The 22702-nt window shown below is 43.1% G+C and overlaps 1 protein-coding gene across 6 annotated transcripts; it reads left to right on the forward strand.

Moving 5' to 3' along the window:
* Positions 1 to 215: 215 nt before the first annotated feature.
* On the forward strand, positions 216 to 21544 carry depdc5 (DEP domain containing 5, GATOR1 subcomplex subunit). 6 transcript variants are annotated; one of them, XM_078287477.1, is made up of 43 exons: positions 216 to 501; positions 1156 to 1223; positions 1314 to 1401; positions 1526 to 1572; positions 3431 to 3516; positions 3595 to 3678; positions 3767 to 3816; positions 4012 to 4081; positions 4490 to 4568; positions 4692 to 4753; positions 4858 to 4927; positions 5021 to 5093; positions 5177 to 5280; positions 5382 to 5456; positions 5965 to 6099; positions 6185 to 6246; positions 6336 to 6409; positions 6537 to 6606; positions 6704 to 6740; positions 6827 to 6947; positions 7034 to 7257; positions 7461 to 7661; positions 7820 to 7955; positions 8047 to 8138; positions 8994 to 9053; positions 10201 to 10384; positions 11407 to 11567; positions 11833 to 11953; positions 12053 to 12220; positions 12329 to 12551; positions 13480 to 13613; positions 13699 to 13798; positions 14112 to 14174; positions 15293 to 15405; positions 15638 to 15718; positions 16000 to 16132; positions 16743 to 16842; positions 17188 to 17424; positions 19217 to 19386; positions 20010 to 20181; positions 20266 to 20326; positions 20471 to 20553; positions 20668 to 21544. In XM_078287477.1, exons 2-43 carry the CDS (start codon positions 1166 to 1168, stop codon positions 20964 to 20966), a joined length of 4761 nt encoding a protein of 1586 aa, XP_078143603.1. In that variant the 5' UTR covers positions 216 to 501; positions 1156 to 1165; the 3' UTR covers positions 20967 to 21544. The 6 variants fall into 6 exon arrangements, with proteins under 6 accessions (XP_078143603.1, XP_078143605.1, XP_078143604.1 ...); XM_078287479.1 differs by having other exon boundaries at positions 17188 to 17364; XM_078287478.1 differs by having other exon boundaries at positions 10228 to 10384.
* Positions 21545 to 22702: the final 1158 nt, after the last annotated feature.

Raw genomic sequence — 22702 nt, forward strand, 5'->3', positions numbered from 1 at the left:
GCTCATAAACAATGATAGATATAATAAAATAATACATAAAATATGAAAACAATGCTAATAAATCTGCCTAAATGGGATTTAAACGAAGATGGAAGTAAGTAGGAGTTAAGCCTCTTGCTCCGCAGAGCTACTCTCTGATCTAGGATGGAACGGCTGGGAACCAATCAGCTAGAGCTTAGCCCACGTGGACGACATTTCCATGTTTTGGAGGAAGTAGAACTGGGGGCAAGCTAGTCAGTAGTAAACAGCTTTGAATCGAACTTTCCATGAAAACTATGATTCTGCCTTATTTTATTTAGATGTATTCTCAAGGCAAGTGCTTACTTTAACTTCAGTAACTTCACTTTTAACTGAGGTTCGTGGGTAGTGTGGTTAGTTCGTGGTTAGTGTTAAGTTTAGTTAGCTCTTGTCATAAATTAGCAGCATGCTAGGCTAGGAAATGTCAACATCACGGGACAGTTTGCCTTAGCTAGGCTGCTCAGGGAGAGACTGCTTGTTCAGGTAACCTTAACTCGTTTTATCTGCTGTTCATGTGTCACATTTTAATTGAGTAACCATAGTTGTGCTGACTACTTTAACTTATCTTGGATCAAAACCTTTCTTCAGCCCCGATACTTTCAGTTCTGTCTTGTATGGAGAGAACATTATGTCGAACTCCATTCAAACAAATCTGGAAGTTTTATGTGGCCTTGCTTCTCATAGAACATGACTTAGGACCTCTATGTAATCGTTAGGGTTCACTGGAAAATTCGGCACACAAGTGATTCACCAGTCACAACTTAATTTCAATAAAAGCCGAATTGTTTCGAATTGTTTTTCGCTGCTCGCTACCTCCCAACACTGTGTGGAAGATTGTGAGAATAACAGGCGAATCAATTCTAAAAGTTGAAATTTTGTTGAAATAGTCCTATTTTGTGTGTCGTATGTATGCCGAATTCAAGAGTGGCTCCTAAAGATGCGTAAAAGGTCTCTCACGTTCGTCGAGGTGTGTACTGTGTGCCGAGAAGCATTTCAGCATTAAATTGCAAGATTTTGAATAGGGTTTGGCGAAACTATCTCTCCATAAAACAGCACGAAAACGGGGATCTTGCTTGAGATGTTAAATTGCATACAACCTTTATATAAATGAATGAATTCTTGATTTTTGTCCCTCAGCTGGTTCATCATGAAGACTAATAAATCATATAAGCTTGTGGTGCACAAGAAAGGCTTTGGTGGGAGTGGTAAGTGTAACGATGTAATGTAACATCATATTGTACTGTAGATTTGGTTTCTATTATGCAAGTTTTTAAATGGGGTTTTCTGTTGCACAGACGATGAGTTGGTTGTCAACCCCAAAGTTTTCCCTCAAGTCAGTCTTGGGGACATCATCGAGATCGCACACCCTACTGATGAATACAGGTGAGCCTGCATAACAATTGGATCTCTATGTTACTTATGCCTTCAGCTGATCCTTCTTGTGTTGTGGTAAATATTGTTCTTCCCTCGATCCCTTAATCTGTTATTCTCTCCTTTAAATTCCCAGTCCTCTCCTGCTGCAGGTGAAGAGCCTCAAAGAGGACCTTCAGAAAGGTAAATGAAGTATGGTTATCATGTTTATCATGGTTTGTCTTGATTCAGGGATTAGATTAGGCTAGATTAAATGAAAGTTTCACGATCTCAGTAGTAGTGCTGAAACGATTAGTCGATTAATCAATTAGTCGATGGACAGAAACTTGTAATTTTGATAATTGATTAATCGTTTTAATCATTTATCAAGTAGAAATACCAAATATTTGCTGGTTACAGCTTCACAAATGCTAAGAATACTTAAGGAGTTTTTTTGGCTGCTGGTCAGACTAAGTAAGCAATTTAAAGAATCCCTTTGGGCTCTGGTAACTTGTGATGGGCATTTCTCATTACTTTTGACATTTATATAGACTAAATGATTAATCGATTAATCAAAAAAATAATAGATTTTGAAGCGGGTGTGTAAGTGTTTATCACAAGCTGTTCTCATTATGTGAGAAACAAATCTGAGAAACATGCATTGTAGCTATTTACATTATCAGATTTATCATATCGCTGTTGTCATGTGAAAACATTGTATCTCTAATTTTAACTCTAGTTCAAGGATTACATGGTTATTCTATAGAGACAGTGCATAAAATAGGCCACGCCCATCGTGGGGGAAACCGCTGCACCGCTTTCCATTCACCTTGTGTGACTGAATGCACATCATTGTCATTATTACCCAAATTAAACATGCCTAAAAGCTGTTGTGTGGTGGGCTTCACAGCCAACAAACTTAAAAACCGTGAATTACCGTTTTTTGTGCTCCCGAGTAAAACAAGGGAGCTGTTGAGAAGAAAAATGGGGATCTAGGCCGTAAGGAGAGAGGCGCTGACAGTGGCTCATGGTAGAAGAGAGGGGTTAACTTTGGGACCCTGAGACTAAGTACACTTATAATGTGGCCAGCATTTTGTCACTGGTCAGTAACTTACCAGTAATTATCTAGTTATATTCTTGTAAGATAACCTGAATGTTAAAATGTGTTTAAAAGCTGCATGCTGTCCTAACATCAACAGTTGAGTTGTGTTCATGTGTGGGTCTCAGGATAGTTTGCTCTGTATTGACTGCCAGTCCAGGGTGCAAAAGTAATGAGAAATCTCACTGACTTGTTAGCTAACATAAGATAGTTAACTTAGCAACAATCCACTTTAATAACCAATGTCACGTCAGCGTCGCGCATATAGTCTGAAAAGCATAGCTGTATTTCCAATTTTTAAATATGAAGTGAAATTATTCAAAGTCAACTTATTATGTTACCTGGTGATTAAAATAAGTAGTTTTAAATGTCGAAGTATTTCACTTAAGGCCACTGTGTGGGATCATTTATCCAGCTTTATTGAAAAAGGACATTGATAGAGGCCAGTTAAGTTCATTTTTTCAGTGTACCTTCTCCTTTCTGTTGGAGGCAGTGTGCTGAAATAATTCTTTGACAGACTTGTCTACTCGAAAACAGGAAAAACCTTGCCAGGCTGTCCATATCCGTTAAGATTTCCTCCCGATCGCCGCTTTTGCCGGTTTGTTAGCGATATTGTTTCCCCCACGGTGGGCGTGGCTTTCGAAGTATGACGCGCTCTGCAGAGTGTCTATGGGTTGGGGAATTCTCCGACCTCTTGGGCTTATGAAACACTTTCAAAACCCATTGGATAAACTCAGAAGTGCATTGTCATCATCTAAAAACAAAGCTGTTTTTCTTAGTTCTTAGTTTTTTGTAGTTAATTTTGGAATTACAAGGTTTTCACCTGACAGCACGATATACAAGATATACTGTATACTGGAATGTGTACAGGTCATGTGCCGTTGGTGGAATATACAAAACCATGCTACCATTGCCTATTCACTAAGAATATCTAACTATGATGCATATTTTCTTCTATTGTAGAGACAATCAGCGTGGACCAGACAGTAGCACAGGCCTTCAAGCTGCGGGCGTACCAGGATGTCATTGTTAACATCGTGGACCCTAAGGTACGTTCACTGTGAAGCGTCTGCAGCTGGACCGTATGTCAGCTCAACAGCAGCTCTAAGAGTGTTTTTTCCTCGCAGGATGTAACACTGGACCTTGTGGAGCTGACCTTCAAAGACCAGTATATCGGCAGGGGCGACATGTGGAGGCTTAAGAAGAGTCTGGTGAGGCATATGTGTGTTTTACATACCTGGATATAATATGGAATAGTTTATAGATGTGAGCTTTTAACTTGTATTCTGTTTATTACAGGTGAGCACCTGTGCTTATGTGACCCAGAAGGTGGAGTTTGCAGGAATCAGGTAGACACCAAGCATACTATGTACATTCTGTTTACATCAAGGCATTTAGAGTGACTTGAAGTAAGCGAAATGGGTGGAATGATGAGCAGGTAGCTGTAGAAGAGATAGAAGTTAGAAAGAGCCAGTGGTAAATTCAGTGTTCTGTAGGTTTTTTCTGTCCCTGCATGCATGCTTATGGTGTTTTCCCCTCTCTAGAGCCCAGGCCAGTGAGCTGTGGGTGAAGGGAGAGAAGGTAACCTGTGGTTACATCAGTGAAGACACCAGGGTAAGAAATAGGGTTCGACTGATATGGGTCTTATAAGGCCAATCGTGATAATTTTTAGACTCAAATCGGTGATAGCCAATGTTTTGCGCCGATGTTCAATGTCAATATTTGACCTTTTTCAAGTCAAAAAATTGCAAGTTAGTCAGTGTTTCTCTGAGAAATGTATTCTTGTCAGGGTGGAAAAGCCTCTGAAACAACATTTAGACCATCATAGTAGTGGTGGCATAGTGTTGTCTTCACTAATAAAGGGTAAAATGCATCTCTGGAAGTGGAAGTGAAAGTGAAGTGTACTCCCTTACTCAGCTTCTCAGTAACTTTTAATTTGGTGTCCAGTAGTCACTATAGCAAGTATTCATGTCAGAGTCATTCATTCCACTTGAATAGCTGTGATGCTGTCTTGTGATACAGGTGGTGTTCAGATCCACATCAGCAATGGTATACATCTTTATCCAGATGAGCTGTGAGATGTGGGACTTTGACATCTATGGTTAGTTGAACCTCTCTGTTTGGTGACTCACATTTTTTTGTTGTTGTTTTGTCTTTTCTGAGGTTCATGATACTGACTTTGGTCATCAGAGGAGAATGTCTTATTCGAATGTTCTGCTTTCAGGCGACCTCTACTTTGAGAAGGCAGTCAATGGTTTCCTGTCTGACCTTTTTGCCAAGTGGAAGGTTTGCAATTTCTATTATTTAGCCTCTGGTGTAATTCTTAAACCTTTCAAATGTTACACACAATTAATATTATTCTGACGTTTGATAACTGTTTAACACTTTAGGAGAAGAACTGCAGCCATGAAGTGACCGTTGTACTTTTCTCACGCACCTTCTACAACGCTAAAACTATGGGTGAGCCTATTTCCCTCCTCATCACAATGATTTTGGCCACATATTATGGCTGCAGCAACATGGCAGGTACATATGAGCTGTTCTTTTCCTCAGATGAATTCCCTGAGATTCTGAGAGGGTCCATCAGACAGGATCACGAGGGACGCTTTTATGAAGACTTCTACAGGTAAGCATACTTCCATAGTTTATGTGATCTACCAAACATGGCATTGTGTTCCATTTGATGAATGTTACCTGTTTTGTGTGCAGGGTAGTGGCTCAGAACGAGAGGCGGGACGAGTGGACGTCATTACTGGTCACTATCAAGAAGCTCTTCATCCAGTATCCCGTCTTGGTGCGGCTGAAAGAAGCAGGTAGTGAATCTGACGAAGTTCATCTTTGAGCTGGCAAATTATTGGGATTATTTGCCTTTAGTCACTGAATCCTTGTGTTTGTGAATTTATTTTCCTGACAGACGGCTTTCCCTCCGGTCATAACTCCACCGCTGCTCAAGGAAATTACCTGGAGGCCATTAACCTTTCCTTCAATGGTTAGTTCTCTAAATCTGCTGCAGACCGTTTCTCCCTTGAAAACAAGACTCTTAAAGGAATAGTTCACCCAAAAATGAGAATTCAGTCATTATCTACTCACCCTCATGCCTGTTGAACCACAGGTGAAGTTTGTTAGTCCATAAAACCGTCCTGGAGCTTGCCAGCACAACTTCGTAGCAATGTTCTCCAAAAAAATTTAAGTCTTTGGGGACCGATCTTTAGAGTTCCGAAAATAGTTTTTATTTAGGCAAGAGTTTTCACTTTCATTTATTAGTTCCTGACCAATCACAAAGAAAAGTCATGAATATATAACCAGACAAAGTATTGCTGGAGGTTTTAGATATCACGATTTCATGATCACTGAATTATGATAACATTTGAATCATGAAGTGAATGAAATTAAACATGCAAGCTGTGTAGATATTTTGCAATGAAAAGTCCCTTGCGGGAGCTTCTCTTTCCTGCATTACTAAAACAAAATGCTCAAATTCACCGTCTCCCCGACAGTTTTTGACAAGCACTACATCAACCGTAACTTTGACCGCACTGGCCAGATGTCGGTGGTCATCACGCCGGGGGTGGGGGTGTTCGAAGTGGACCGTCTGCTTATGATTCTCACCAAACAGCGCATGATTGACAACGGTGAGCACGGCGATGCAAATACACTTTGAGCAAATGGATACAGCTATCATGAAACATATCATGACAAATGCTTTTCCCTCGTCAGGTATTGGTGTGGACTTGGTGTGTATGGGGGAGCAGCCGCTGCATGCAGTACCGCTATTCAAGGTAAGAGATTCACGAAACCTGTCACTCTGGTTGTATTCGGCGATATACAGTATGTGTTTGTTTGCTGATGTCTGCCTTACGCTCTGTAGCTGCACAACAGGACGGTGCCTGGAGACTCTCGTGCCGGGGATGACTACAACCTGCCGCACTGGATCAACCACAGGCAAGACAACACGCTTGATGGGAATAAAGAGGGATTGATGGAGTTGAATCTAGAATTAAGCGTAAAGGTGGAATTAACTGAACTATATCTTTTTTTGCATGCTGTCTTTCTTGCGCCATTCCCACAGCTTCTATACCTCCAAAAGCCAGAACTCTTGCAGCTCCTTCACCCCTCGAATCAAACTGGCGGGTCGTAAGGTACGTCCACACAACTGTTGCAGAACTGTGCTATCTTCTGACTTAATTACTCTGAAAGGTCTCAGAAATCCTGACGGTGTTTTGTTTTTATTTCTAGCTTCATGCGGAAAGATTCAAGAGCAGCAAAGACCACAGTAAGATACGACTATTTGTCTCTCTGGGCTCCTTTTTAATTTCTCTAAGCAGTAATGACTTTCCTCCTCTCCATGATCTGTCCCAGCTCTCTGTGCTCCAAAGGATTCCGAGAACAGCCTCCCCATACAGGTGGACTACGACGCCCACGACGCTCAGGTGTTCCGGCTTCCCGGTCCGTCGCGAGCTCAGAGGAGCACCAACTTCAGGTTTCTGACCAAATCGCACAACACCAAACTTGTCCTATCTAGATCTTGCGGACTCGCGAGACCTGACCGTGTGACTTGTCTGTCAGGATGGGCCGCGACAAAGAGGCGAGCGGACGGAAGAGCTGGGGCTCGGCAGACGTCGGCGGAGGCATCGGGGCGTCCCCTCCCGTTCGCTCCGGAGGTCCCGACGAACAGCGCAGCCTGGCGTCCGACGATAGCCTGGGCCCCGTCTCCAACATCCTGCTGATCCCCCGCATGCCTCCCGCCCAGTATGAAGTCAGCAGCTCCCTGGGCTACACCAGCACCAGAGGTAAGTCCTCCACAGCTGTAGTCTAGGCTTGTAGTTCTACTCTGTTGACACTGACTCACTGACTCTCACTCTTTCTGACTGATGTAACTTTGGCTCTTCTGCAGTAGTATGTAGTCTAATAAGAACCACCTACATTTTCTCTTTCCTTTCTCCATCCCACTCTCACCCTCTCGCTCTGTCACTCTCCATCTTCTGTTTGTCAGAGTTGCTGGAGAAGATGATGGAGTCTCAGCGGGACTCCAGCGCCCCCGGCAGGTTCACGGTGGGAAGCGCCGAGTCCACGCTGCACATCCGGCCCGGAGGTTACACCCCTCAGAGGGCCCTCATAAACCCCTTCGCCCCATCCAGGATGCCCATGAAGCTCACCTCCAACCGGCGGCGCTGGATGCACACCTTCCCTGTCGGTGAGGAGACACGCACACTTAAGCACATTACTCATTACTGGAAAAAGTAATAAGTACCGTACTAGCGTGGTCATGTATGCCAGGGACAAGCCTGTAGCTGTATTGTTAGTGGTCATCCGAGCAGCACATAGACTGTCCGTGTCCCTGTTGTACTCGAGGCCCGTCCGGAGAGGCCATCCAGATCCACCACCAGACCAGACAGAACATGGCTGAACTGCAGGGCAGCCAGCAAAGAGACCCTGCCCACACCTCCGCCGAGCTGCTGGAGCTGGCCTACCACGAGGCTACTGGAAGGTTAGACACACTAACCACAAGCAGCAGGCTTTTCCCATTTGAAGCCATGTTAGATTGAAGCACAGACTGAGTTTAATCGGTTTTGTTTCAGGCGAGCAACCACTCGGCAGACAGAAAATGGGCTTTACATCGGTGGAGGGATGGAAGAGTTCACTGGAAGTCCAGGAAGCAACAACAGTGCTGGTACGCCTATCCAACAGTAGTGACCTCTGAAAACATATATACTGTACTATCTCCTGTTTAAACCCTAGCTTTTTATATCCTATAATACTATTTTATCAGCGTTGATGAAAGGAATTTACCAAGTTTTTGGGAGATTGGCCCATTGGTCAACTTACCTGTTAAGTGATGAGAACATAGACACCAAAATCGATAAATCATTGGCTCTAGTGCGCCATACTAACAATTTAGCATACACTATGTTGAGTGATAGTAGGCGACCAGCATTATCCGAAGTATGAAGATTGAAATGAATGAAATATCATTAACTCAATACAGCTGATATAGCCAGGTTTATTTTTGGGACTATCTCAGCCAGGTGAACAACCACGTATTCATCCTCTGGACAGTGATTTTTAGCTTACACAGTCTCTTATCACCCACCACATTCACTTCCTGTGGAGACAGGGAAAATAGTCCCTGGTAGTTCAAAACAGTATGTTATTTTTACATTATATCTTGCTTATATTTTACCCATCTCCTATACAGAACTTCCAGATATGGCCACACATCATTTAAGATACTTACCATTTAGCTTTAGAGCTGCTACAAGTTCTAATTTTCTCACTTTTGAGATAATGAGTCTACTATCACTCACCATAGTGTATGCTTAACTGTTAGCATGGAGAAATAATGATCTGCCAGGGACACATGGATGATTTTGGTGTTCATGTTCTCATCACTTAACAGGTAAGTTGACCAACGAGACAATCTACCAAAAAATTTAAGTGTATTCCTTTATAGCATTTATTTGACAGGTTGAAAAATTCTAACTATTGCTCATTCACCCTGTTTATTTTCATTTTGATCTCTACACAGGAACTCTCACCAACCGTGGCTCCACATTTGAGGACTTCTCCCTCAGCGGTGCCGACCCAAGTGAGTCTGTCTCGCCCCTTCAGAAAATAAAGACACATACTCGCACATTGAAGAGTCACAAACACTGTCACGTGTCCATAACACACTATCGGTTTGGTAGTAGGAGGCTTCTTTACCACCAAACAGATGATTGTAATAAGCCTTCAAGAGAACACTGTAACCTGAGGGCTTATTCAGCTTTGGCAGCCAGGCAAGTTTCTCCACTGGGTGTCTGTCTCCATGGGTTGCAGGTGTAAAGAGGCAAAAGAGCTGAGCTTACAGGTCATGTGGTTTTGGGTTACCCACTCCTCTTCCCTCTCTCTCCCCTCTCTCTTTGACTCTCTCTCTCTGTCTCTTTCGGTATCTCTTTCTTTCTCTGGGCCTCCTCCTGTTGATCTCTTACTTAACTGCTGTCATAGAGTATTGCCAGCTTTGAAAATCCTCTAATTAATTAGCTCTATAGTCATTTTCCTACACTGTGGCCTGTTTAAACGCAACAAGCATATCTGCATGCAGTGTGCATGATATGTTCATCTTGATTCATTGCAAATTGGTGCTTCTAGTCTTACAGTTCGCTCTCACACACCGTATATTTCATTCAGAGTATGTGTCTGTTTGCATGATGTAATTCCTCTGCTTTTGATCAGTCACTCAGTCACTTCACCATGCACGCTCATGCTAAGCTCAGAACACACTTATCACATGCTTGTGAGCGATGCCTTTCACAGATTGTTTTGTCACAGGGCCACAATCTGCATGTCGTGATCTGATCACTGCTGCACACCTGCCAGCGCCTCAGGAATCACCAGCAGGCGCATTGAAGCCAATAAAAGTAACACTTTCCTGTTTTTTCTCTCTTCTTCCCTCTCTTTTTTTTATTTTTTGTGTTTGTCGCTGTTCAATTCCCTGTCTGTAACTGTTCCTCACCCTCTCTTATCCATCTTCATGTTGTGCCTATCCACCTTCTACCTTTCTTTCCTTTCAAATCCTATTGTGCTTTCCCTTCATTCCTATTTCCACCCCCCCCACCCCACCCCCCACCACCCCCCCAATCCCACCCCACACACACACATGTACCACTCTGCGTACATGTATTTGTATTTGCTTTGGGGTTTTTTTTTGTTTGTGCGTCTGCGTGTGTGTGTGTGTGTCGGGGGTGCTCCTGAAGCCCTGCTGCTGTCTGCCCCCCCGACAGTGCCCAGCTTCTGCTGCACGGTGGGGGTGGACTGGAAGTCTCTGACCACGCCAGCCTGCCTGCCCCTCACCACCGACTACTTCCCCGACCGGCAGACGCTGCAGAACGACTACACCGAGGGCTGCTACGACCTGCTGCCCCACACCGACCTGGAGAGGTAGACCACACACACACAAGATGTTTGGGTTGAAGCTGCCGCTAGCCATTTTGTGCCGATATTCAGTATCTATAAATTGGACCATATTTATGTCCAAAACAATTCAAAATAATGACAAGTATTCATTGTTTCCCCCCATTCTCGTCAAGATGAAAAGCCTCTGAAACAGCATTTAGACTAGAGCTGCAACAATTAATCGATTAGTTGTCAACTATTAAATTAATCGCCAACTATTTTGATAATCGATTAATCGGTTTTGAGTACTTTTTTAAGAAAAATAAGTCAAAATTCTCTGATTCCAGCTTCTTAAATGTGAATATTTTCTGGTTTCTTTACTCCTCTATGACAGTAAACTGAATATCTTTGGGTTGTGGACAAAACAAGACATTTGAGGACGTCATCTTGGGCTTTGGGAAACACTGATCGACATTTTTCACCATTTTCGGACATTTTATAGACCAAACAACGAATCGATTAATCGAGAAAATAATCAACAGATTAATCGACAATGAAAATAATCGTTAGTTGCAGCCCTAATTTAGACCATCGTGAGACACTAAAACTCGAGTCAAAGAAAAGTGGTACTAAACCGGCACTACAGAGATACCAAAAAAAAAAGATTTTTATTCCTTCCTCCCATTAAGAGAGACATATATAATCACTTCCTCTGATAATAAGCACACTGCATATCACAGAAACTACTGGAAATGCTATTGTACCCTTTTTATTTTTTTTTATCCATAGCACTTTACATTACGGTACACAAATTACAGCTTAATAACTGTGTAATTACAGAGAAATTATCAGAAAGTAACTGGTAATTTCAATGTTAACTGTACTAAGTAAAGTCAGCCTTGATAACTCAATATTACACTGATTTAACTGTGTAAATACTATATTCCTTGGTTCAACAGGATGATGAGGTAGTACACACACACACACACACACACACACACACACACAATACAACATAGACTCTCTGCCTGTATGTTGACCTGTCTCCATGCCTCTCTCTCCCCCAGGCGGGAAGATGAAGCTCCAGTGATGAGCGCTCCTCATGTGTTTGAGGAGTTCATCTGCCAGCGGCTGATGCAGGGCTACCAGATCATCGTCCAACCCAATAACAGGAAACCCCAGCCCGCTGTGGCCACACCTCTCGGCAGCAGTCCACTCTACTCCAGAGGTGATGCTCCACTATCAGCCTTCTTTTAAAACAGTATATATTTTTTCTTTTATTCCATATAACATAGAAATTGTGCAAACATGGCGGAAAAAGCCTTCATAATCCCCCTGTTCAAAATCCATGACATGGAGTATTCCTGTATAAAGGTGACCGATCAAATTTCCCCTATCTCTGCTTACAAACCTTATGCACTGAAAAGAGATGTTGGGTAGAAAGCATCAACAGATCTTCAGTCACGGTTCCTCTTCCTTCATGTGTCTTCCAGGCCTGGTGTCTCTGCGCAGAGCGGAGGAGGAGGAGACCGTCTACTGGCTCAGCATGGGCCGGACTTTCCACAAAGTCTGCCTCAAAGACAAGATCATCACTGTTACCCGCTACCTGCCCAAGTGAGTGCTGATTGGCCCCTTACAGCCTCTCAGATTACCTGATTAGCAGGCTAAGAGTATGCTATTGTGTGTGTGTGTGTGTGTGTGTGTGTGTGTTAGGTACCCGTATGAGTCGGCCCAGATCCAGTACAGCTACAGCCTGTGCCCTCCACACTCCGACGCCCACTTTCTGTCCTGCTGGGTGGAGTTTGGTCACGAGAGACTGGAGGAGTACAAGTGGAACTACCTGGACCAGTACATCTGCTCTGCTGGCTCGGAGGACTTCAGGTGGACACGCACGCACACACACACACACACACACACTCTCTCTTAGCCTGCTAATCAGGTAATCATCGTAGTCTTTTAAAATGAGCCTTTTTTTTCCTGCTTCCCTAGTTTGATCGACTCTCTGAAGTTCTGGAGGACTCGCTTCCTGCTGTTGCCGGCCGGAGGGGCCCGGCGGGTGGCAGACGGGGAGGGGCACTGGGACGTTTACGGGGAGGGAGCCGGCACCGGGATGGGGGGCTCCGGGGACTGGGTGCTGCTGGACGGCTTCATCCGCTTCCTGGAGGGCCTCAACCGCATCCGGCGACGCCACCGCTCCGACCGGATCATCAGAGTGAGGCTTTGAACCATGTCTGTACAGCAGAGGTGTGACCGAGTCAACTCTGCTTGAGTCCCAAGTCTTGAGGCACAAGTCTCAATTCAAGTCCCAAGTCTAAATGTAGATTACCAAGTCAAGTCCAAGTCAAGTCCATGTTATTAATGTCAAGTCCCAAGTCTAAATGTAGATTACCAAGTCAAGTCCAAGTCAAGTCCATGTTATTAATGTCAAGTCTCAAGTCTAAATGTAGAACAGCAAGTCAAGTCAGAACAAATCAAGAGTCCAGTATCAATTTAATATCTTAAAGAAAACTAAATATCTAGGACTTTTCAATGCAATATGGTTTTAAGAGGATAAAAACTTGGTAAGAGCGTCATGAGTTTGATTTCTATAATCAGTTTCAACTTCAATAAATTCATTCCAATCATTCCATACAAATTCAGAAAACACAATTTAAATTCAATCGTCTGCTGGAACAAATCTCATCACTTTCAATCTAAGTCATTTACACAAACACAAGATCTCAAGTCAAGACTTTAGAAACCTTTTCAAGTCGTCAAAATAGAAGTGGGTTGTGCTCGGCTCTCAGTTCCCATTTAACTGCTACACAGTCCAGAAATGTCACAAAAGAGCACTGTCTAGGGTCTTCAGTCTGTGTCTGCACTGATATTCATCTTTGTCCTACTTTTTGTAAAGGCTTTCAGAAAGGAAGTGGTTTGCGCTAGTTGAGTGCCAGGATTGCCCGCAGTTAAGGCTGACTTGGGATCAGCTTCTATTGCCTATACAGCTAAATTGACTTAATTTGAGCGTTGTGGGAGTTTTTTCCGATATTCCCCATTGCTTACGACACACAAGCGCCAATATGATTGTGAATGATAGATGGTACTTCGTACTGTTTTTCACTCCCTGTCTCTCCCTCTCTCATTGATCTTTCCCACGTTAGAAAGGCACGCCGATGAAGGGACTGCAGGTCACTAGTCCTCTCCCCCAGTATCCTCCAGAGCCCATAGCGCCCCCGGCAGGCAAGAAAGGCACCTCCGCTTTATCAGCCCTGCTGGAGCTGGAGCAGAACCAGAAGTGAGTTGCAATCCAGCATGGTGTTCCATGAGTCCCATTCTGACTATGCGTACTTTGTTGCTGTAATGATCTTCTTCCCATCCAGGACTCTGGAGGAGCAGCAGCAGCAGGGGAAGCCCTTAGTAGTTGCCACCGACGCTTCCAATGTTGCCACAGCTCCCACTTATGTGGACAGTCCCCGTAAGGTGAGTGTGTTTTCTCTGTGTGTGTGTATCAAACCTACAGTTTTTGGTGAAAATGGGTGTTGCGCTCAGTGGTGATTTTAGAGAGAATATGTTTTTTTTGCTTTGGGTATTAAGGTTTTTCAGACACATGAATTTATCTACGTTGATGTAATTTTATCAGCAACATGATTGATCTCTGCTGGTACTTCTGTATGGGGCTTTGCTGTTGTTTCTCCTCTTCCGTCTGCATTTTTTCCCCCATCTGTCTGGTCTCTTCCTGTCGCTCGGCTTTGGGTGTTTCATCCTGGGATAAATTCTTCCTGTATGCTGACAGGACGCCGCCTTCATTTTGGATTTTATACGTAGCCCTCGCTCCTCCTACATCTATCACTCTCAGGTCAGTAACAAGGGCCCGGGACATTGCTGCATCTCTTAGAGTAGAGGTGTGTGTGTGTGTGTGTGCTGCATGTGTGGCGGGCTGTCACGTGCCCTCTAACCCCTCTAACTCTAACTCACCCTCTGCACGTCTGCATGAACACGCTCTGTATGTGGAACTGACATGGCTTTCAGCGTGCAGCGCTCCTTTGGAATCAAGTTGTCACTCTTGTTGGGTTTGTGCACAGTGTTATGCACAGTAGTGTCTGACGGTAGGTAGTGACTGTCAACTCCAACGCCGGGATCACATTTAATAGTTTTGAGATGAAACTGGTTCATCAGTTGTAGTACTACAACATAAACTTTCGCTGCAACTCTGATGCACAGACGAAATGTTTTCATCACAAAATATAGTATGTAGTTTTTGGTTTTTATTTCAATTTCAGGTTAGGTTAGGTTAATTTCAGGTTTCAGGTTTCAGTGTCGGTTTGGTAGTTTTAGTTGAGGTTTTTTTTTTTTTTTTTACAAATTTAGTTTAGTTTTTAGTTCTAGTCAGTTCTAGTTTTAGTATTTTTGGTAGGGGTGATATATTTTTAAAGTTATAGTAATAGAAGATGTTTGCAACAGGTATTGTGTAATACAAACAATAAATCGTAAATTCATTTTTAAAATGTACATGAATCTTTCAATTACTGTTCAGAAAGAATAGCCAAAGATTCTCCGCCTAAAATTCATTATCTATATTTACTCCGCATATAAACAAAAAGACGAGAACTAAAAACATTTGATGCATATTTGTATTTTTATTTTAGTTAGTTTTACAACTAGAGAAGATAGTTTCAGTTCAGTTTTTTTGTTTTTTTCACAAAGTCTTATTTTCATGTTTGTTTCAGTTTATGACTGTTTTCCCACACCTAGTTTTCGTCTCAGTTTTAGTTTTGATTTGAAATGAACCAGTTTACATCAGAGTAATGATCCAAATGTGATCCCAGTGTTACTAATGTGTATCACAACTGAACTGAATCTTACACTCAAGTTAGCCTTAGAGGCCCACTCTGGCTTCCATGCATGATCAGGACCGGGTGTTAATCGCATATTGAACGAAAGCACCCGTCTTATGAAGTACTTTGAACTGTGTAGCTGCCTGCTGAAGCGGCCGAGGCCCCGGATAAAGGAGCCCAACCTGGGGCCACAGGAGGCGCTGCAGCCCAGACTGCAGGAGACACAGCAAGCAGCGGCAGCATAGACACCAGGTAGCTGTATTATATGTACAACTGCTATTATACATCATGAATTGTGCTACGACTTTTGTTTGACTGGTAGGGAAAGCAACTGAAAAGTGTATCATTAGGTTGTTATTATTCACCTTGTATGTTTTTCTCCTATTTTTTTCATATTAATCCTATTGAACAGTTAATCTGAATGAACAGTAAGCTGTGGTTGGGTGTTGATCAATGCTCTGTACTTGTGTATGTGGCTCCTCAGTGGACAGTCTGGAGCAGGAGCCCTATCTCTGTCCTCCTCCTCAACACTTTTGGAGATCCTAGAGGCCATCAAACATCCCACGTGAGATCTGTGTGTGTGTGTGTGTGTGTGTGTGTGTGTGTGTGTGTGTCTTAGTAGATGTGCAGTTGTGTCATTTGGAGCTAAAGTGATACGCCTTGACACCTGAAACGAAAACCCATCACTGGAAATTAGTAGTCTTTTTTTTTTTTAGTTTGATTTTACTGGTTACTTTATCCAAATGGAAGTAAAAAAAAGTAAGTATATCCACTGTGTTGTCCCTTGTTGTTCATAGTTGGAGAACTGCAGTGTATATATTGTGTCTGTGTTATGTGATATTGTAGGACGGGTGTACAGCTTCTCCCGGAGCAGAAGGGCCTGCCACTCAACTGCTTCATCAGCGCTGAGATCGTCCATTGGCTGGTCAACAATGTGGAGGGCGTGGCCACACAGGGCATGGCTGTGGACGTCATGCAGGTAAGACTTCACCAGGATCCTGAAAAAAAAAAAAAATATATATATATATATATATATATATATATATACACTCCAACCATGTCATCTCCTAGCCAAAAGCATAATTGCAAGCCATGAGAAGCGTATTATTTTTTGCATGAGTAAAATAACACTGATGCATTGTTACCACTTTACTCATTACTTATTACTCATTCAATTGCATTTTTCTCTATTGGTATCTGCATTAGCCTACAGATAAGCTGTTATCAGTTCAACTTGTCAAACAGAGTACAAGCTAACTAAATGGAGTGTATTTCCCTTGCATATTAGAAATGCCAGATGAAAAAACTATTTTATGCCCATTATTTATTTAGGTATGCTTTTTTGCTATTGATTCAGCCACTGCCACCTCGACTTACACAGTTCCTGTGGTAAACCTGCTACAGTATTATTTCCTTTTTGGGTCCTATGTATAAGGAAGGAAATCCGTCTCTTCAGGAAATGCTGAATAGAAGATTAGAGAGCGTATACACACCTTGCTACAGTGCGATGTGATCACGTGTGTTGTGTATCGAATGCTTGTATGTGTCTTTTCAGCAGTTGGCTCCTTGTGTCTGTTGTGTCTCTGTAGAAGATGCTGGATGAAGGCTTGGTGGCCCACGCATCTGGAGACGCCATGCGCACCTTCGTCTACGGTTTCTACTTCTACAGGATAGTAGGAGAGAAAGATGGTGAGCGGTGTTGAATGAAAAATGCACACGAAGGGCAAATGGGTCATTGGTTATGTTTCAGTATACATAGAGTTGTACACATGCTCAGTTTCATGCCAAAAAATGTAAAGTATTCAGTGTTTTCCCCCAGAATTTTATTCTCATCAGGGTGGAAAAGCCTCTGAAACAGCATTTAGACGATTGGACACATCATATCATAGTAATCATAATAATAAAAACATATTCATGTAATGTCATCAAAATGTCTCATTAGAAATCAGTTCAGGTTAAGGGCTTCCCATAGACAACCCAGTGTAGTATTGATCAATTCTACAATCCCTGTCCCTCCTCTCCTCCTCACCCCAGGCCCGACATCCCAGCCCCCCACAGCGGCCAGCGGCTGGTCGACCGCGGCCCTGGAGGACTTCGCCCTGTTCCAGAGGAAGTGGTTCGAGGTGGCCTTCGTGCTGGAGGAGCGTCGGCCCTGCGACCTGCCGGCCTTCCTGCTGCCCTGGCTGCCCAGCCGGCCGGCCTCCTACGCAAGTAGGCACAGCTCCTTCAGCCGCAGCTTCGGAGGACGCAGCCAGGCCGCCGCACTGCTAGGTACACCCAGCCAGAACCCTCCCGGCCCGGCCCACACCGCACTAGTAGTCTTCCAATCAGACGCAGACCCCTTTTCAAGTCTCCTTCAGGGGAACGGCCGGGTCCGATAGTGAAGTGTCACACACAGCAGCGGGTGCATTCGTTTTAGGGCCCGGGCAGTGACGCATCAGCTGGGCGGAGTTTGTACTTACAACAGGCTCTCCCAGCGGCGAAAACAGGCCAACAACCAAAAATCCACAATCTGACCAGTAAGCAGAATATGTATCAGAAGAATCATTCAGAATCCATGTACATTTCCTCAAGATTTCATAAGAAAGCCATGAAAACATTCACAATTGATGTTGCTGTTTCATTGGGATAAACAACATTTAAGTAAGGCATAAATTCTTCAAATGAGCTGAGTTATAGGCTTATCTTAACTAGATAATCTATGCTAGGCCAATATGACTGTGAGGGAACCGAGCGCTCGTAAACAAGTGTGCCCACAAAGCTGCCAGACTGGATTCATTGTCATATTGTCATCTGATTGCGACAGCACTACTCACCATCCCATTTTTATTTATGACAAATTAATCAGTTTTGATTCTGTCCAACCACTCAAATTCCTCCTTCCTCAAACAGTAGGATTCCTACCAACACCATCACCACAGATCCGATTTCATTTAACATTCATTGACCAGTGACGCTAACCTTCTCTCAGTCATCATCTCTCCATTGTGTGACACTGAGATATTGGACTCCATTCTCCTGAAGGGCGACTGTAGATCCGCATGCAGACGATCTCCCCTCCCTCCACTTAACCATATTTATTCGTCTGTCCAGTCATGATTGACTCGACCAACCAATCAGATCACTGATTGACATGATTTTTATTTTTTCCATCTCCTTCCTCCAATCAGTGCATGGTGTGTGGTTAGTGCGTAGCTGTTCCAGTTGGAGCACTAGTTGGTGTGCTAGTGTTTTTAGTGCATGCTGTGGTAGTGGCTGTGGTACAGTAGTGCTGTGGTGTGCATTGTCCTCAGCTATCGCTCTCCCCTTGCTTTGTAATACGGAGCATTGCCGCAACGCAAAATGTTGTGACAATGTTTCCTGCTTTTGCTGGATTCTTGGCTTTACTCTGCTGCCGAAAGCTTTGTTTGTCACTTTCGACTTGGGTTTATTTCAAAATGCTGGCATCTTTAAAATGACAAAGCAACATGAAGCCTTTCCCAGATTCCTTAGGACTGGTTTCCTGGAATACTTAACCTAAACTTAACCTGAAGCTGAAAGTATGTTCATTGGACAGCTTCGTCACCAACTGGATTTATAGCTAAGGATTTAGCATGATTATATATCCAGGAAACTTCTCCTTGAACTGGGAAAAATGCAAACTTGAAGTCATCTCTCTGCAAACACAGAAAGCTCTGGAGTGATTCACTACAAACTTAAGTAATAAACTCTTATCTAACATTTGATCATTTAATAATTTTTTTTTAACTTGGCCAAGTTCTGAAATCAGCAGGGGGATTTCAAGACAAAAGAGGATGCATTCATGTCACAACATCTCTAATTTAAAACAGTGTATACATATTTAACATTAATTTCTAACCCCTGTCACAAACATTTGGCCTCCATATATCATCTATCCATTCACTTTTTCAACCACATTTCCTATCACCTCCACCTCTTCATCTCATTCAATTCCCCCGTCTGCCCGCCCACGTTTCCGTCCATCTCTCCTCCTATCGGTTCCCTTGCTTCCTGTCCGTGTCTCCCCACCTCCCTCCCTCCCTCCCTCCCTCTTCCCCTCCAGCTGCCACGGTACCGGAGCAGAAGACGGTCACTCTGGACGTGGACGTCAACAACCGGAGCGACCGGACCGAGTGGTGCAGCTGCTACTACCACGGCAACTTCTCCCTCAACGCCGCCTTCGAGATCAAGCTGCATTGGATGGCTGTCACTGCAGCCGTGCTCTTTGAGATGGTAATGATACATTTGTTTCCATAATGACTAGCTGCAGTAGCTGCCACTGTCGGCAAACAATCCTCATGTACAACTCTGAAGCACTTAGAAGAAACTCTCGTACTGACTCTTTATGATCAGAACCACTACCAACTTTATTACCACTACACTTGCCATTTTCTTTCTGGTTGTTGTCATAAAATATGAGCTGCCTGTGTAGTTTGAAGCACCTGAACAATATTCCAACTTGCTGTCACACCCAAAGACATCATCTCTATCACTTAAATTTTAAGTTGAATTGATTTCTTGACCCTGCAAACATACACTTAGGATTTGGAATCAAGTCTGTCAATATAATCATCTAATGGCAGAAATCCCAGATCCGGATCACCACCAAAATCAAATCAATTGTTCCTTGGCTCAAGGTCAATCTGTTCGTGGAAATCTATTCATAGGTTTTTGAGATATCCTGCTGACAGACAGAAACTAACAGACAGACTGCATTGTAAGCTGTTCACATTATCAGACTTACAGATGTAGGAGGCGCACTGTATGCTAGCTGTCACCCTGTAAAATGTATAAATGGGGGTAACGTATCTACAGAAAAAAAAAGTTGAGTTAATACTCACTTGTCATGCGCTCAGGTTCAAGGCTGGCACCGGAAAGCCGCCTCCTGCGGGTTCTTGTTGGTTCCCGTCCTGGAAGTCCCGTTCGCTCTCACGTCTTACCTCTACGGAGATCCACTGAGAGCCCAGCTGTTCATTCCTCTGAACATCCACTGTCTGCTGAAGAACGGTGGTGAAAACCTGTTCGAAGGTAAGGAACCTATCTCATTGAATGTACTGTTCAATCAATGCGGTGGGTAATTTAGTAAAGACATTTTTTCTATTCCTTATACAGGTTTTGAACCAGAGACATACTGGGACAGGATGCAGCTCTTTCAGGAGGCCATACTGTACAGGTTGGTTGTTTTATTAGGACATGATTTTCTTTAACAGAAGGATTACACACTGATTTTTAGGTAGACTAAGTTTCGTGACTTCAGGACCCATGAAACCTCTTCAAAACCCATTTTATATAGAAGTTTGTTCTCTCTTTCTGTCAGATTTGGCTTTGTTCAGGACAAGTTCTCTGCCTCTGCTTTCAATTTCCCATCTGAGAACAAGCCCCAGTACATCCACGTTACAGGTATGTCATCGCATGGGAGCACACACACTCTCTCAGGTATCTTTGAACCGCCTGTTTTTCTGTTCATCTCCTGGTTGACCTCTGACCCGTCAGTACACCGGTTTCCTCCGGCAGGCACCGTGTTCCTCCAGCTGCCCTACTCCAAGAGGAAGTACTCCAGCGGGCAGCAGCGACGTCGCCGGAACTCCACGACGTCCAACAGCCAGGGTCCGTTCGGCAGCGAGGAGCGGGTGGGCTACTACTGGGCCTACAACACCATGCTGACCAAGGCCTGGAGGACGGGCGTGCTGGGCGACGAGCGGCTGGCCGACCGCCTGCTGAGGGACTTCACCGACTTCTGCGCCAACAAGGACAACAGGCTGCTCAACTTTTGGGACAGCTGCCAGGAGAAAATGAACGCCAGCGCTCCGTGACGAGAGAGAAGAAGATGTTTTGAGGGAGAAAACATGTAGGAGATGTTAAACAAAGACTGAAAAAAACTGTGAAAAGTTCTTTATAGTGTGTCAACACTTGATTCGTTGACCTGGTTTGGACATGGCTGTAATCAAAGGAAGGCCTTAAGAGCAGAGATTCTGTATCCATTTTGTGTTCTACTAATTCTGTCACATAATGTAAATAATAAGACAGCTGTTATTTTAAAGTGTTCTTTTAATATAAAAGGAACCAGTGAAAATGCTGAGTTATGAGTTGCGTCTGTCAATCTCCTTAGCTAGTAGCTTTAATGAAGTAGCTTTAATGAATTCTCTGCCTGAGTCATGCAGCCTTTGAAGGACTAGTCAGGCTCAGACTCCTCCTGATGTATAGTCAGTATTATCATATCATTTGTAATTTGTTGAAGCCATATTGCCTAAACAATGTGAGAGAAAGTGTTACCACTGTTTCTTGTGGTAGCGCAGGTGGGGAATGTCTATCTATGTCATCTGTGTAACACGTGGTGTTTATTGAATTCCCCTAATAAACTGCCAACAGTGAGACTGCATAACAAATCAAATCACTGTTATGAGTGTTAATGTGGAAGTGAACACACCTTATCAAGAGATGGTCAAAAATACATTCAAATGTATGCTGTTACACATTGATCAACAGATATAAACAAACAAATCGACATGGGGATCAATAGATATAGATTATTAAATAAAGCTAACCAGGAAAGAGGAGGGACTTAAATGACATCAACTCTCCTGAGTCGAGCCGTCACTCATTTCAATGCAACCTCTGGATCAATACATTGATCAAAAAACAACCATCAAGAAAAGGAGAGGGGTTTAAATGACATCACCAATCGATAGTACACTCTCTCAAGTCCAACAAACATGTTAAAATTCAAATATTCAAAGTTAAATATGCCAACATCTTTCCAATTCAATGTCCAGGAAAAGCCAAAAATGTCATAAAATAACATTTAAATAAGATGTAGAAAGAGTTAATACTATGTGCATATGTAGCTGCTTCAACGACCAAACCACTTCAAACGATTGATTTTACTGGCATTAATAGAGACCAGTCACAATAAGGATACAAGTGTGATTATACTGGCATCTACTCTTCTTTTACTCCTTAATGTTCAATGTGAAGTGGAATTGTTGGTGATGAAAGGGCTATGTTTGTTAAAAAATCTGCTTTTTCTTGTTTAAGAAACTCTGTTCACTGTAGTCATGGTCAGATGGAGAGCAAATGATTGTCCCACTGCAACTCAAAGGAAACTAGCAGCAGTAAATACACACACACACACACACACACACACACACACACACACACACACACACACACACACACACACACACACAATGCTTATAATGCCTCCCAAATCTGGACTTGATGAGTAACACATAATTGTTAATCATTCAATTCCATTGAGTGCACTAAGGTTAATGTAATAATAATAATGATACTCTTTAACAATGACTGAATGTATGTTATTATACTAAAACAAAAATGACAATATCTTTGCATGTTCAGGAAATATTCCTGTAACATATTTCATAAATACATATTTCATATTCACTCTCTTTGTTTATTTATCATCTGCATGAATAATTTTGAAAACTTGCTGATATGACCACATGGTCATGTGCATGTTTGTGTGCTAAGATTTTCTATAAGCTTGAGTAAATGATTACCAGTTCATGTGACTATAATGGTTCAAGTT

Source organism: Centroberyx gerrardi, chromosome 13 (genome assembly GCF_048128805.1).
Source record: "Centroberyx gerrardi isolate f3 chromosome 13, fCenGer3.hap1.cur.20231027, whole genome shotgun sequence".
NCBI lineage: Eukaryota > Metazoa > Chordata > Actinopteri > Beryciformes > Berycidae > Centroberyx > Centroberyx gerrardi.

What these genes read in the sequence shown, in the direction of transcription:
- depdc5 (XM_078287477.1), top strand. Translation starts at nt 1,166, where the DNA reads ATGAAGACTAATAAATCATATAAGCTTGTGGTGCACAAGAAAGGCTTT. An exon ending in ACATCAGTGAAGACACCAGG is followed by an intron (nt 4,082 to 4,489) that starts GTAAGAAATAGG and finishes CTTGTGATACAG; the next exon opens with GTGGTGTTCAGATCCACATC. An exon ending in GATGCACACCTTCCCTGTCG is followed by an intron (nt 7,662 to 7,819) that starts GTGAGGAGACAC and finishes GTTGTACTCGAG; the next exon opens with GCCCGTCCGGAGAGGCCATC.